At 41.3% G+C, this 15,790-nt stretch overlaps 1 protein-coding gene across 1 annotated transcript in view; it reads right to left on the reverse strand.

Moving 5' to 3' along the window:
* The window catches only part of PCCB (propionyl-CoA carboxylase subunit beta), a 96,555-nt gene that overhangs the window by 43,045 nt on the left and 37,720 nt on the right, over positions 1-15,790 (reverse strand). Inside the window, exons 8-9 of the mRNA XM_032408641.1 lie at positions 15,008-15,128; positions 12,935-13,016 (exon numbers count right to left, since the gene is read on the reverse strand). Of these exons, the coding sequence (XP_032264532.1) occupies positions 12,935-13,016; positions 15,008-15,128 (203 nt within the window). The remainder of the gene's footprint in view (positions 1-12,934; positions 13,017-15,007; positions 15,129-15,790) is intronic.

The raw sequence follows: 15,790 nt of genomic DNA on the forward strand, positions 1-15,790 counted from the left end.
TAGGGAAAGAGAGCAAAAAATAAAACAAGACAAAACCAGAGAGAGAGACAGACCATAAGAGACTCTTAATCACAGGAAACAAACTGAGGGCTGCTGGAGGGGAGAGGGGCGAGGGGATGGGGTAACTGGGGGATAGACATTAAGGAGGGCATGTGATGTAATGAGCACTGGGTATTATATAAGACTGATGAATCACAGACTTGTACCTCTGAAACCAATAATACATTTTTTGTTAATTAACTGAATTAAAATAAAAACGATAAATTAAAAAAACAAATTTAACCCCCCTAAAAAAGAATGGATAAAGATGTGGTATATTATATACAATGGTATATTATTCAGCCATACAAAAGAATGAGATCTTGCTATTTGTGATAATATGGATGGACCTAGGAGGTAAGTGAATTAAGTCAGACAGAGAAAGTCAAATACCGTAGGATTTCACTTATACATGGAGTCTAAAAATTTTTTTTAAAAAGGCAGAAAACTATAAATACAGAGAAATGGTAGTTACCAGAGGGGAGGCATGTACAAAATGGGCCACATAGGTGAAAAGGAGTGGGAGGGTACAGGCTTCCAGTTACAGAATTAATGAGTCACGAGGATGAAAGGTACAGCACGGGGAATATAGTCAAAAGTACTGGAATAGCGTTCTATAGTGACAGATGGTAGCTACACATGTGGTGAGCACAGCATAATGTACAGAGTTGTCCAATCACTGTTATACACTGAAACAAATGTAGCATTGTGTGTCAACTATACCTGAATAAAAATGAATGAAAAATACCTAAACCAAGAAATGTCAGAGGAGAAAACCACTCTAATAGATTTCACTAATCTTGTGAGATTACTGTGCATAATAACCCTATGGAGATAAAATTGAAAACCTGGAAAAAATAGACAATTAAGAAAAAATTACCAAATCTGACCCCAAGATAAAGTTTAAAGAGCCAATAACATTAAAGAACAGAGGAAGCTATAAAAAGCCACTCTTCCCTGACAAAAAAAGCACTAGGTCCTGACAATTCAATTTCACAGGAGAATTTCTACCAAATCTCTGAGATCAAATAATTCTAACACCATTCAAATTATTTCAGAGCATAGAAAAAGAAAACCTGCAAATTTTCTTTATGATACTTAACGGACTTGTGACCCATCACCCCAAATTCATAGGTTGAAGCCTAACCCCCAATGTGAATACATTTGGTAATAGTGCCCTTAAGGAGCTATTTAAAGTTATTTAAATGAGGTCATAAGGGTGGTGCTCTAATCTGTTTCTGTTCTTATGATGCCACCAGTTCTATCAGACACTAAAGAGTTCTTTCCTTGTACACACAGAAGAAAGGCCACATCAGGACACAGCAAGAAGATAGCCATCTGCACACCAGGAAGAAAAGCTTCACCAGAAAGGAAGCCTGCTGACACCCTGGTCTTGGATTTCTTGCCTCCAGAAATGTAAGAAAATGAGTATCTGTTATTTATGCAATCCAGTCTCTGGTACTTTCTTATGGCAGCCCCGACGGACTAATACATGAAACAAGCACACCATGGACACCAAAAACTGAGTTTAAAATATCTAAAAAAAAAAAAAAAAAGGCTAATATCACATGATATTGATGCAAATATCCAAAATAAAATAGCAACAAAATAGAACAAATAGAGTTTACTTCAAGAATGTAAGTATAGTTTAATATTAGTAAATCTATTAAGATAGATTTATAAACAGATCCAGGGACAAAATCATTTCCATAAATGCTGAAAGGGCATTTAAAGATATTCAAAACGCAACCCTGATTTAAGAAAAAGCAAGTAAAACAAACAAAAATTAAAATAGGAACCAGTTGAAGCTTTTTTAACATGAAAAAAAGATAAAATTAGAAAACACTAGTTGCAGGCTCTCTGAAGTTAGGAACAAGACAAATATGCCCACTATCATAACCATTCCTCATCACTGCATTGGATAAAATATGGAGCTAGAGACAATACAGTTGGACAAGAGAAAGAAAGGGCATAAAATAACTGCAAAGGAAAAGATAGAACTATTTTCATGTAATTATTATTTGGAGAAGACAGCAGTCAAAGGACCCTAAGCTCACCTCGTCCCATGGATACAACAAGTAACACATCAGTGTATGTAACCCAGAAAACAATCTGAGGACTGGCAGAACAAACTCCACAACTAAAGGTAAAGAGGACACATCAAAGAAGGTAGGAAAGACAAAGACACAGTTGGGAGAGAAAGAGACCATGGTCATCCATGGTGGGGAAGACACTAGTGGCTGGGGAAGGGAGAAAAACAGACTTTCACGCTGAGGAACCCACAGCAAGGACGAATTCCCATAGTATTTGGCTTTGAAATTGAAAGGGGCTCAATTTTTTTGAGTTCTTAAAACCGGCAGAACTTAGAGCCTGCAATTTTAAAAATTGGAGGGCTGAGCTCTATGAGAGCCCAGAGGGCCTTAGGAACCAGAGTCCCCGGGGCACCTGGGTGGCTCAGTCGTTAAGCGTCTGCCTTCGGCTCAGGTCATGATCCCAGGGTCCTGGGATCGAGCCCCGCATCGGGCTCCCTGCTCGGCGGGAAGCCTGCTTCTCTCTCTCCCACTCCCCCTGCTTGTGTTCCCTCTCTCACTGTGTCTCTCTGTGTCAAATAAATAAATAAAATCTTTAAAAAAAAAAAAAAAAAGGAACCAGAGTCCCCACCCTTAACAAGACAGCATGACAAATAGCTGATGCATATACAGCTTGGAAGCAGCAGTTTGAAAAACAGTGGGAACAGACAAGAGGGAGAGTGATTTACTCATCTCAGAGCATGGCCCAGAGAGGTAGGGATTAAGGGGAGACCGCTCCAGGGACAAAGGGGCTATCATGAACCATTTCCCTTCCCCAACCCCCAGCATAAACACAAGGCCACCTGCAGGGACCAGCACAGTGTGGATGCTAACTTGCTTATACCAAGCCCTGTCCCCACCATGCTTCAGTGGACTCGCCCATCCTAGTCAAACTTGCTTCAATCCCCCAGAAGACTGGCACAAACCCCACCAACTCATCTCCCCACCAGCACATTTTCCAGGACCTCAGTTCTGGCAACAAAGGCAGGTCTCAGTTTGCAAGCAGACTAGCACACACCTGGTTAAAATACACCCCACCCACTGGGGATGAAACACTACCCACAACAGGCAAAGACAGCCTCTGCAGACACGTGGACTGAAAGAAAAAGACGTCAGGGCTCAACAGAAGAGCATACACAGCACACATAGGAGACACTCCTTGAAGCACCAGACCCTGGGGACAGGGGACACTACACTGCAGGGTACTATAGGACCTCTTCTTCATAAGGCCATTACCTTCAAGACCATGAGACAGAGCGGACTCCAAACACACAGAAACAGACACAGAGTTAGACAAAATGAGGAGACAGAGGAGTACGTCCCAAATGAAAGAACAGGACAAAACCATAGCAAGAGACCTAAGTGAAACAGATATAACTAATATGCCTGATAGAAAATTCAAAGATTGGACTTAAGAGTGGAGGACATCAGTGAGACCCTTAACAAAGAGATAAAAAAGACCCAATCAGAGATGATGAACACAATACATGAAAATAAAAATAAAGATGATGGAATAAATAGGCTAGATGAAGTAGAGAAATGAACTAATGACCTGGAAGACAGAGTAATGAAAAGTAACCAAGCTGAGCTAATGAGAGGGGAAAAAATTATGTAAACTGAGAACAGTCCTTGAGAACTCAGTGATTCCATCAAGCATAATAACATTCACATTACAGAGACCCAGAAGAAAAGACAAAAGGGGGCAGAAAATTTATTTGAAGAAATAATAGCTAAAAACTTCCCTAATCTGGGGAAGGAAACAGATATCCAGATCCAGGAGGTACAGAGAACTGCCCCCCCCCCCCCCACAAATCAACATAAGGCAGTCTACACCAAGACACACGGTAATTAAAATGGCTAAAATGGCAGTGACAAGAAAAAATTTTAAAAGCACCAAAAGAAAAGAAGACAGTTATATACAAAGGGAAACCCCATAAGGCTATCAGTGGATTTTTAAGGAGAAACTCTGAAGGCAAGAAGAAAGTGGCATGATATATTCAAAGTGCTGAATGGGAAAAATCTGCAGCCAAGAATACTCTACCCTGCAAGGCTATTACTCAGAACAGGAGGAGAGATAGAGTTTCTCAGACAAACAAAAACTAAAGGAGTTCATGACCACTAAACAAGTACTGCAAGAAATATTAAAGGGGACTCTCTGAGTGGAAAAGAGACCATAAGTGAGAGTATGAAAAGTAAAAAAGACAAAAGCAATAAAAATGAGTAGTTCTGTAAAAATCCGTCAAGGGATTCACCAAATAAAAGGATGTAAAATTTGACACCATATACCTAAAACATGGGAGGCAGAGGAGTAAACAATGGGTTCAAACTTAAGTGACCATCAACTTAATATAGACTGCTATATGCATAAGATGCTATATACAAACCTAATGGTAACCATAAATCAGAAACCAGTAATACACAAAGAATGAAGAGAAAGGAATCCAAATATATCATTAAAGAAAGCCAGCAACAGTGACAGAAGAGAGCAAGAAAGGAACAGAGAAGAATGACAAAAACAACCACAAAACAAGTAACAAAATGATAATGAATATGTACCTATCAATAATTACTTTGTAAATGGACTAAATATTTTCATCAAAGATCGGGGTGATGGAATAGGTAAAAAAGCAAGACCTATCTATGTGCTGCGTATTAGAGACTCATTTCAGACCTAAAGAGATCTGCAGATTCAAAGTAAGGGGATGGAGAAACATTTATCATGCAAATGGGTGTCAAAAGTAAGCTTGGGTAGCAATATCTATAAGCAGATAAAACAGACTTTAAAAAAAGGACTGTAACAAGAGACAAAGAAGGACACCTCTATAATAATAAAGAAAACAATCCAACAAAAGGATATAACAATTGTAAATATTTACACATACAACATGGGAGCACCCAGATACATAAAACAGTTACTAACATAAAGGAAATAATCAACAGTAATACAATAATAGTAGGAGACTTTGATACCCCACTTACATCAATGGACACATCATCCAAACAGAAAATCAACAAGGAAACAGTGGCTTGGAATGAAACACTGGACCAGATGGATTAAACAGATATATTCAGAACATTCCATCCTAAAACAGAATACACATTCTTTTCAAGAGCACATGGAACATTCTCCAGAACAGATCTCATATTAGGCCACAAAAGAAGTCACAAATTCAAACTGAAGTCATACCATGCATCTTTTACCACAACGTTATTAAACTAGAAATCAACCACAAGAAAAAACCTGGAAAGAACACAAATACATGAAGGTTAAATAATATGCTACTAAACAATAAATGGGTCAACCAAGAAATCAAAGAAGAAATAAAAAATTACATGAAAATGAAAACACAACAGTCCAAAATCTTTGGGATGCAGCAGTTCTAAGAGGGAAGTTGACAGCAATACCTCAAGAAGCAAGAAAATCTCAAATCAACAACCTAATATTACACGTGAAGGAGCTAGAAAAAGAAAAAACAAAACCCCAAACCAGCAGAAGGAAGGAAATAATAAAGATTAGAATAGAAATAAAGGATATAGAAACTAAAACAACAATAGAACGGATCAATGAAACTGGGAGCCAGTTCTTTGAAAAGATCAACTACTAGCCAAATTCATTTAAAAAAAGGAGGGGGCACCTGGGTGGCTCAGTCGGTTGAGTGTCCAAGTCTTGATTTTAGCTCAGGTCATCTTCTCAGGGTGGGGGATTGGCCCCATGTCAGGCTCCACACTCAGTGTGGAGTCTGCTTGTCCCTCTTCCTCTACTCCTCCCCCAACTCACGCACGCTCGTGCCCACTCTCTCTCAAATAAATAAATGAAATCAATAAAAACAAAAAAAGAGAGGGATGCCTGGGTGACTCAGTTAAACATCTGACTCTTGATTTCAGCTCAGGTCATGATCTCAGGGTTGTGAGATTGAGCCCCACGTCAGGCTCCACGCTCAGCGAGTCTGAGATTGAGCCCCATGTCAGGGAGTCAGCTTGAAATTCTCTCCCTCCCTCCTCCCCTCTGTCAAATAAATAAGTCTTTAAAAAAAAAAACAAAAACAACAACAGAGATAGGTCTCAAACACGGTAACAAATGAAAGAGAAATAACACCCAACACCACAGAGATACAAACAATTGTAACATAGTATTATGAAAAATTATATGCCAACAAACTGGACAACATAGAAGAAATTGATAAATTCCTAGAAACCTATAACCTACCAAAAGTGAAGCAGGAAGAAATAGAAAATTTGAACAGACTGATAACCAACAAAGAAATTAACTCAGTAATCCCAACACACAAAAGTCCAGGACCAGAGAGCTTCACAGGTGAATTCTACCAAACATTTAAAGAAGAGTTAATACCTGTTTTCAAACTACTCCAAAAAACAGAGGAGGAAGGAAAACCCAAATTCATTCTATGAGACCAGTATAACCCCGATACCAAAACCAGATAAAGACACCACCAAAAAAGAGTACAGGCCAATATCCCTGATGAACATAGATGCAAAAAATCCTCAACAAAATATTAGCAATCCAAATCCAACAATACATTAAAAAAGAATCTAACACCACGATCAAGTGGGATTTATTCTCAAGATGCAAGGGTGGTTTAATATTAGTACAACAATCAGTGTGATACATCACATCAATAAGAGAAAGGATAAAAACCATATGATCATTTCAACAGATGCAGAAAAAACATGTGACAAAGTACAACATCCATTCATGACAAAAGCCCTCAACCAAGTGGGTTCAGGGGCGCCTGGGTGGCTCAGTCAGTTAAGCATCCAACTCTTGATTTCAGCTCAGGTCATGATCTCAGGATCGTGAGATCAAGTCCCACGTCTGCGTGGAGCCTGCTTAAGATTCTCTCTCTCCCTCTGCCTCTGCCCCTCCCCACTTGCACACATGCTCTCTCTAAAAGAAAAAGAAAAACAGGGCGCCTGGGTGGCTCAGTTGGTTAAGCAACTGCCTTCGGCTCAGGTCATGATCCTGGAGTCCCTGGATCAAGTCCCACATCGGGCTCCCTGCTCGGCAGGGAGCCTGCTTCTCCCTCTGACCATCCCCCCTCTCATGTGCTCTCTCTCTCTCTCTCATTCTCTCTGTCTCAAATAAATAAATAAAATCTTTAAAAAAAAAAAAAGAAAGAAAGAAAAAGAAAAACAAACAACAGTAACAAAGTAGGTTCAGAGGGAACATACCTCAACATAATAAAGGCCCTATATGAAAAACCCACAGTAAACATCATACTCAATGGGGAAATATTGAGAGCTTTTCCCCTAAGGTCAGGAACAAACAGGGATGTCCATTCTCACCACTTTTATTCAACATAGTACCGGAAGTGCTAGCCACAGCAATCAAACAACAAAAAGAAATAAAAGGCACCCAAACTGGTAAGGAAGAAGTAAATTCTATTTGTAGATGGCAAGATACTATATACAGAAAACCCTAAAGGCTCCACCAAAAACCTACTAGAATTGATAAACAATTTCAGTAAAGTCGCAGGATTCGAAATCAGTATACAGAAATCTGATGCATTTCTATACACTAATAAGGAAGCAGCAGAAAGTGAATTAATAAGAGAACAATCCCACTTACCACTACACCAAAACCAATAAAATACCTAGGAATAAACTTAACCAAAGAGGTAAAAGACCTACACTCTGAAAACTATAAACCACTGATGAAAGAAATTGAAGAAAACACAAAGAAATGGAAAGACCTTCCAGGCTCATGGATTGGAAGAAGAAATATTGTTAAAATGTCTATTAAGGAGGGCATGCAATGTACTGAGCACTGGGTATAAGACTGATGAATCACTGAACTCTAACTCCGAAATTAATAATACACTGTATGTTAATTAATTGAATTTAAATTAAAAAAAATTTATGTCTATATTACCCAAATCAATCTACAGATTTAATGCAATCCCTATCAAAATACCAATAGCATTTTCACAGAGCTAGAACAAACAATCTTAAAATTTGTATGGAACCAAAGAAGACCCCAAATCTCCAAAGCAATCTCAAAAAACAAACTGGAGATACCACAATTCCATACCAAGTTATATTACAAAGTTGTCATAATGCCACTGGTAGTATGGTACTGGCATAAAAATAAAACACATAGATCAACGGAGCAGAATAGAGAACCCAGAAATAAACCCACAATATGGTCAGTTAATCTTCGATATAGGAGGAATGAATATGCAATGGGAAAAGGTCTCTTCAACAAATGGCGTTGGGAAAAGTGGACAGCTACATGCAAAGCAATGACTACTTTCTTGGGGCACCTAGGTGGCTCAGTCAGTTAAGCATCCTACTCTTGATTTCAGCTCAGGTCTTGATTTCAGGGTCGTGATTTCAAGCCCCGCATTGGGCTCCCTGCTGGGTGTGGAACCTATGTTAAAAAAAAAAAAAAATGACTATTTCTTTCACCATACACAAAAATAAACTCAAATGGATTAAAGACCTAAATATAAGAATGGAAACCATAAAAATTCCTAGAAGAGCACAGGCAATAATGTCTCTGACATTGGCCATAACAACATTTTTCTAGATAGGTCTCCTGAGCAAAGGAAACAAAAGCAAAAATAAACTATTGGGACTTCATAAAAATAAAAAGCTTCTGCATAGCAAGGGAAACCACCAACAAAACTAAAGGCAACCTACAGAATGGGAGAAGATATTTGCTAATCACAAATCTGATAAAGGGTAAGTACCCAAATGATATAAAGAACTTAGACAACTCAATACCCCCAAAACAAATAATCCAATCAAAAATGGGCAGAAGACATGAACAGACATTTCACCAAGAAGACATCCAGATGGAAAACAGACACATGAAAAGATGCCCAACATCAGTCATCATCGGGAAATACAAATCAAAACTACAATGAGATATCCTCTCACACCTGTCAGAATGGCTAAAATCAACAACACAAGATATAGATGTAGTGAAAAGAAAGGGCATGTGCACCCCAATGTTCATAGCAGCAATGTCCGCAATAGCCAAACTGTGGAAGGAGCCGAGATGCCCTTCAACAGATGAATGGATAAAGATGTGGTCTGTATATACAATGGAATATTACTCAGCCATCAGAAAGGATGAAGACCCACCATTTGCATCAACATGGATGGAACTGGAGGGGATTATGCTAAGTGAAGTAAGTCAAGCAGATAAAGACAATTATCATATGGTTTCACTCATATGTGGAACATAAGCAATAGCACAGAGAACCATAAGGGAAGGGAGGGAAATCTGAAGGGGGAGGAATCAGGGAGGTAGATGAACCATGAGAGACTATGGACCCTGGGAAATGAACTGGGGGTCTCAGGTGGGGGGGCGAGGGTAACAGGGTGACAGGTATTAAGGAGGGCACATGTTGTGATGAGCACTGGGTGTTATACGTAACTGATGAATCACTGAACACTACATCAAAAACTAATGATGTATTATACAGCGGCTAACTGAACATAATTAAAAAAACAACAACAACACAAGAAACTACAAGTGTTGGTGAGGATGTGGAGAAAAAGGAACCCTCCTGCACTACTGATAGGAATGCAAACTGGTGCAGCCACTGTGGAAAATGGTATAGAGGTTCCTCAAAAAGTTAAAAATAGAACTACCCTATAATCCAGTGATCACACTACTGGGTATTTACTCCCAAAATACAAAAACACTAATTCAAAGAGATACATGCACCCCTATGTTTATAGCAGCACTATTTACAATAGCCAAGATACGGAAGAAGTCCAAGTGTCTGTCGATTGATGAATGGAATCTTGTCATTTGCAACAACACGGATGGCTAGAGAGTATAACGATAAAAATAAGTCAGAGAAAGACAAATACCATATAATTTCACTCACATGTGGAATTTAAGAAACAAAACAAATGAGCAAAGGGAAAATGAGAGAGAGAGAGAAGCCAAGAAAAAGACTGTTAACTATAGAGAAGAAACTGATGGTTACTAGAGGAGAGGTGGGTGGGGAATGAGTGAAATAGGTGGTGGGGATTAAGAAGTGATGAGTACCGGTGACATATGGAACTACTGAATGACTATATTGTATACCTGAAACTAATATAACACCATATGTTAACTCTATTGCAATTAAAATTAAAAACTTAATTTAAAAAACTATATTCAGGGGCGCCTGGGTGGCTCAGTCAATTAAGCATCTGCCTTCGACTCAGGTCATGGTCCCAGGGTCCTGGGATCACGCCCCGCATCAGGCTCCCTGCTCAGAGGGGAGTCTGCTGCTTCCTCTCCCACTCCCCCTCCTTGTGTTCTCCCTGTCAAATAAATAAATCTTAAAATAAAAAAATAAAAAACTATATTCATGTAGATAGTATACTATTACACTTCAAAACCCCCAAAAAATTAACAGTAAAAAACTTTTACAAATAATGAGAACTTAATAGGCAATAGGATAGAAAACTGATAGCAGAATCAGTAACTTAAATACACCTAAAAAAATGTTTAGAAGATAGAAAACACTCCCTTTATAATAAAAAGATAAGATACTTAGGAATAAACTTAAAAAATATGAACAACCTATACAAGGAAATCTTTAAAAGAATCCTCAAGGGGGAACATGTACACTTTAACAAGTAAAAATGCAACCTATGTTTTTAGATTGTTCCAGATACATAAGGACGTCAATTATCCCAAATTAGTGCATGATTTTAACAGGACCTCAATAAAAACAACAGGATTCCCTATTTCCACCACCACCGCCCACAAAACAAGACGAACAGATTCTAGAATTCATATGGAAAGGCAAACAAGCAAGACCAGGCAAGGAAACTCTGAAAAAATAGTCATCAAGGGAAACAAACTGAGGGTTACAGAAGGGAGGGGGATGGGAGTAACCGGGTGATGGGTATTAAGTAGGGCACGTGCTGTGATGAGCACGGGGTGTTATACACAACTAATGAATCATTGAACACTACAACAAAAACTTATGATGTACTATATGCTGGCTAACTGAACATTATAGGCGGGGAAAAAAAAAAAAGAACTATTCCTACCAGATGTAAAAGCATCCTGTAAACTCTCAATAATGAAGGCACCACGGTAGTGGCTGAGTGTTGAAGAGAATGTGAAGCAACTGGAACCCTTAGATGCTGCTGATGGGGTGCCAATTGGCATAATCCCTTGGAAACCCCTCTGGCAATATCTAGTAAAGTAAACACATGCACACCCTATGATGTGGTACTTTCACTCCAAGGTATGGATCCAAGAGAAATGTGTAATTTACTTACCAAATTACACAACATATTCATAATAGTCCCAAACTAGAAACTACCCAAATGCCCACGAACAGTAGATCAACTGTGGTCTGTTCATATAAGAGACTAAAGAGACCAATGAGAACAACATGGACAAATCTCACAAACACAATGTTGAGTCAAAGAAGACACAGAACACCATAGGATTCCATTTATACAATGGATTAAAAAAAACAAACAAACCTAATTTACACCGTCAAAAGTCAGGATGGTGGTTTCCCTCAGAGGCTTGTGTGGAAAGAGTGACTGGCATGAGATCACCAGGGAGGCAGGCTTCTGTTTCTCTATGTGATGCATTGCATTTGATCCATTCAATACACTTTTTTTTGTTACTAAGAAAAGTATTTCTTCATAATAATTACCTCTGTAACTATATTTAATACCTTAGTCCCCTGGACTTAGTAACTAGAGAAGTCATTAGCAGGTCTGTCATTCAAGAGGGAGAAAACCAGAGGCCAGATTCCAGTGAGGAGGAAAGAAGAGACAAGAGGGCTTTAAATGAAAAGGGAGAGAAGAATTCGGGCAGCAATTAAACTGGGTTAAGAGGGGTTTGGGTTAAGAGGGGTTTTGTTTTTCTTAAAAAGCAGACAAAAAAAAATCTATGCATGTTTATATATATATTTATTGCTAGAGGGAGGAGTTAAAGGGAGAAGAAATTAAGAGATTTACACAAACCGGTCAAGAAAGCAAGACACCAGATGGGGAAGGATGGCCAGAAGCCCAGGTGGAAGCATCTCATTCTTTGAGTCTGAGGAGACATGGAAGGATGGTGAGATGGAGAAATGGTCACCTACAGGGAGTAAGAAACCTTATACTCTCAATTTTCTCCATGAAGGAAATGCCCAAGTCATCTGACCAGAGTGGGGAGCAGAAATGGAAGGGATTAGATCTAGCCTTAGGAAGTAAAGAAAATAAGAACAGGTGCTGAGGGGAGGTCAGACAGGCATACTGAGGGCCGAGCCCAGCTAGAGTAGGGCTCTGGGGCTTTCCTCCAGTAGCCACAGGCCCCACAGACAGCTGGGGCTCCAAAGAGCAAAAAGAGAATTAGGGGAGCTGATGATAGAGACCCTACCCTATTTTTACCTTCTTTGGGCCAAAAACCTTTTTTTGGACCTAAAACTACCCATGCCACATGTACTTTTGCTCTCCATCTCTCTAGAGAAACAAATGCCCACTGAGCGTAAGGTTCCAAACAAAGGTACCTAACAAAAAGTCTCCCTGGCCTCAACTCCAGACTTTGGGGACATGGACCCTTCTCTATGCACCTCTCAGTGCTGTCTAAAGACCCCTGAAATCTACTGGTCCAATTGGCTCCTCCTCCCTCCAGCCTTCAAGGACAGGAGAGCTGTATGATGGCTACCGCCACTAGCTCTTCCTAGAACACACTACTGAGTGGCCCCTGTCCTGCACCCACCGCATGCTCTGCCTGTGTTGCCCAATGTTAAAGTCTGTGGGTTTGGCACTTCCTCCCTACGCCAAAGCACAAGGACCACGGACGTGGCTGAGCTAGCACAGGCAAGACTGGCAGATGTGGCACTTACAGAGTGTATGATGTCCACCATGTTGTAGGCTTTGGTCGATTCCAAGGGGACAATTGTGTCAAGCTCTGGAACCATACGGTCACTTTGGATAGAAAAAGAAGGAAATACAATCAACACAGGAAGAGCCAGTGGCTGGGGGATGGGAGAGACATCATGGGGAGGGGAGGAGTGAGAGGATTCTGTCCCTGCTGGGCTTGCAAAGTATACTGAAAGATGTATTCCTTTCCTACCACTATGTCAAACTGAACCTGAGTTTGATAGTAACCCAAAAGATCTTTGTTTTGACTTACAGGGGAAAAAATGAGCTTATTCTCCTGAATGTGGTTCCATCATTTATCCTCTCTGAATACCTCCTATAGTGTGGGGCACTACACGACATTGCAGTGAAGACGACACTGTTTTAGCAAGTCCTGCTCACTTCCTGAGACATTAAAAATAAAAAAACAAGGACTTGGAAATGCAAAGTCAGAGTTCTGCTATTGAAAACTGGGTTCACATTCCCTATTGGAAAATAAACCTGCCAGAGCTCCTTTTAAAAAAAAAGAAAAAGAAAGAAAGAAAAAAAAAAAAGGAAAACTGCAGGCCCTCTGGTGGGGAGAATCACTGAGGACTAACCAGTCACCTAGGCTCATGGCTCTCTGCTTCCTCATGCATCTACGTGGCTGAGCAGGGAGCCCGCCAGGGCCCACTCCCACACCACAGGAGGACTCGGTAGCAACATGCCCCTCTCCCACATGCTCTCATCCCCTCCTGGCCCATGTGGGCAGGCAGGGGTTGTTCTGGCCCTGAGGTGTACACCTGGGCTGAAGTTTGGCCTTGGTAAAGCCACATACCCCATCAAGCCCAACTTCCCAGAGAACTCTACACTAGGGTATCGGAGCATAGCCCCACTGGATTAAGTCTTCCCTTACTTTTTATTTGCTACTTATATATATAGCTACTCTGAGATCATATGGGAAGGAGATATGGCTGGGCCTAAGCAGGATATTTAGTCATTCCTAGGCCTCTGGGCCCTAATACCTTCAAATGATGTCCTAAACTTTTCAAGAACTCCAAATAGGATAGATTCTCAGAAAAGGAGGCTGTGCCCATCACTCTGGGCCTGTGACCACCCTCCATTTTGTGACTATACGCCACTGGTTAGGTCCTCTGAGGAGTGGGGCTGAGGCAGGTAAGAGCCCAGGTCCACCCCACAGAGCAGTGTCTAAAAATGGCTTCTTCCTATGAGCTAGAATTCTAAATTCCTTCTGCAAAACGAAGTCCAGGCCAAGTGAGTTTGAACTAGTTTGAATCTGAAGTCTGCACCTCAGAGTGGAAACAAAATGGAGAGAAAGCAGCCAGAGATCTGGAGAATAGTTCCCCAGGTGAACCTCTGGCTTTCTCAGTGGTGCCCCCGTATCAGGCAGTGGCCCCAATAGCAAGAAGTAGAGAAAGTCTTCACTAGGTGGCCAGCAATTCACCCTTCCCCTGGACTGCCACAAGCAGAGGTATACAGGCACGTTTCCTAAAGGGCATGCTGTCTACACCATTTCACATTTCACGTCAAAACAAAAAATACTTCCATTTCCAATTCTGGACAAATCAAGACTCAGACGTCAACTTGGCGGGGGGGCACTGTTTACTCCCAAGCTATTGATCAGATTTTTTTTTTTTTTTTTAAGATTTTATTTCTTTGACAGAGAGAGCGACAGCGAGAGAGGGAACACAAGCAGGGAGAGTGGGAGAGGGAGAAGCAGGCTTCCCACTGAGCAAGGAGCCCAATGCAGGGCTTGATCCCAGAACCCTGGGATCATGACCTGAGCCGAAGGCAGACGCTTAACGACTGAGCCACCCACGCGCCCCTATTGATGAGATATTACAGAGAGGAAAAAAGTGAATAGAAATAAAATTTTTCTTTGCTCCTGTATTCAGACATGCCACCACATGCCAACACCTGAGCACCTCACTGGCTCCACTCCAGTCTACTCCAAGCTGCCCCATAGGGTGGGCCCTGGAGGTCCTGCCAGGGCAGAGGAGCCAGAAAAGGGCAAGCCAACCTGCAAAATGAGAGTTGGTGCTGTCCCTGCAACTTACCTGGGATCATGGCATTCGCAGATGGGAGCTGGGTCCTGATTGCTGAGGGGCAGGTAGTTGAAGAACTCCCGGAGATTACACAAGGCATCAACATCATTTTCAAAAGCTCTGTGGGCAACACCTGAGAAAACAGAGAGGCTATAATGGGCCTGGCCACCTGTCAGCCCAAAGATGCTGCTCCACGTCCACCTGTCCGTCCGAGGGCATGTCCGCAGGAGACTGTGCCAACAGCTCTGCGAGGATGGGACACCACAGACCCCCCACCTTCAGGCTGACCTGCAGTTTGTGCAGCCTGTTCCCTCGGCTCTGCACCCACATCTCGGCAGGGTCACGTCTTTATTCCCCACAGCCCTCATGTGCCATCCCCATCCTGTGCGGGAGTTTTCTTCACACCCTTCCCTGCCACACCTGTCTGTCCATTTCCCTGTTTCCTGCATGACATCTCCCCTAGAGTATCAGTTCTAACAGGGGAGAGCCCAGGCCCGTCTCAGCCACTGTAGTCCCACATCAAGAATTACACCTAGTTATAGGTCACTTAGCTTTCAATAAAGCTGAAAAATAGAAAAAGAAAAGACTAATGGCCGGCACATGTCATGGTATTCAGGAATGGTGGAGGGCAAGGAGGGGAACCACCTGGCCCTAGTGAGGAACGAAGCCATCATTCCTTAAGAACACTCTGAAATCACAGAACCGCCAAACAACGCCCCAGACATGACAGAGAAAGTAGGGCCAGAAACTCTCTCCCAGACTCCCTGCTCCCACCTTTCCCCTACCGCCTCTTTT

This window comes from Phoca vitulina, unplaced genomic scaffold, assembly GCF_004348235.1.
Source record: "Phoca vitulina isolate PV1807 unplaced genomic scaffold, GSC_HSeal_1.0 scaffold10, whole genome shotgun sequence".
NCBI classification, from domain to species: Eukaryota; Metazoa; Chordata; class Mammalia; order Carnivora; family Phocidae; genus Phoca; species Phoca vitulina.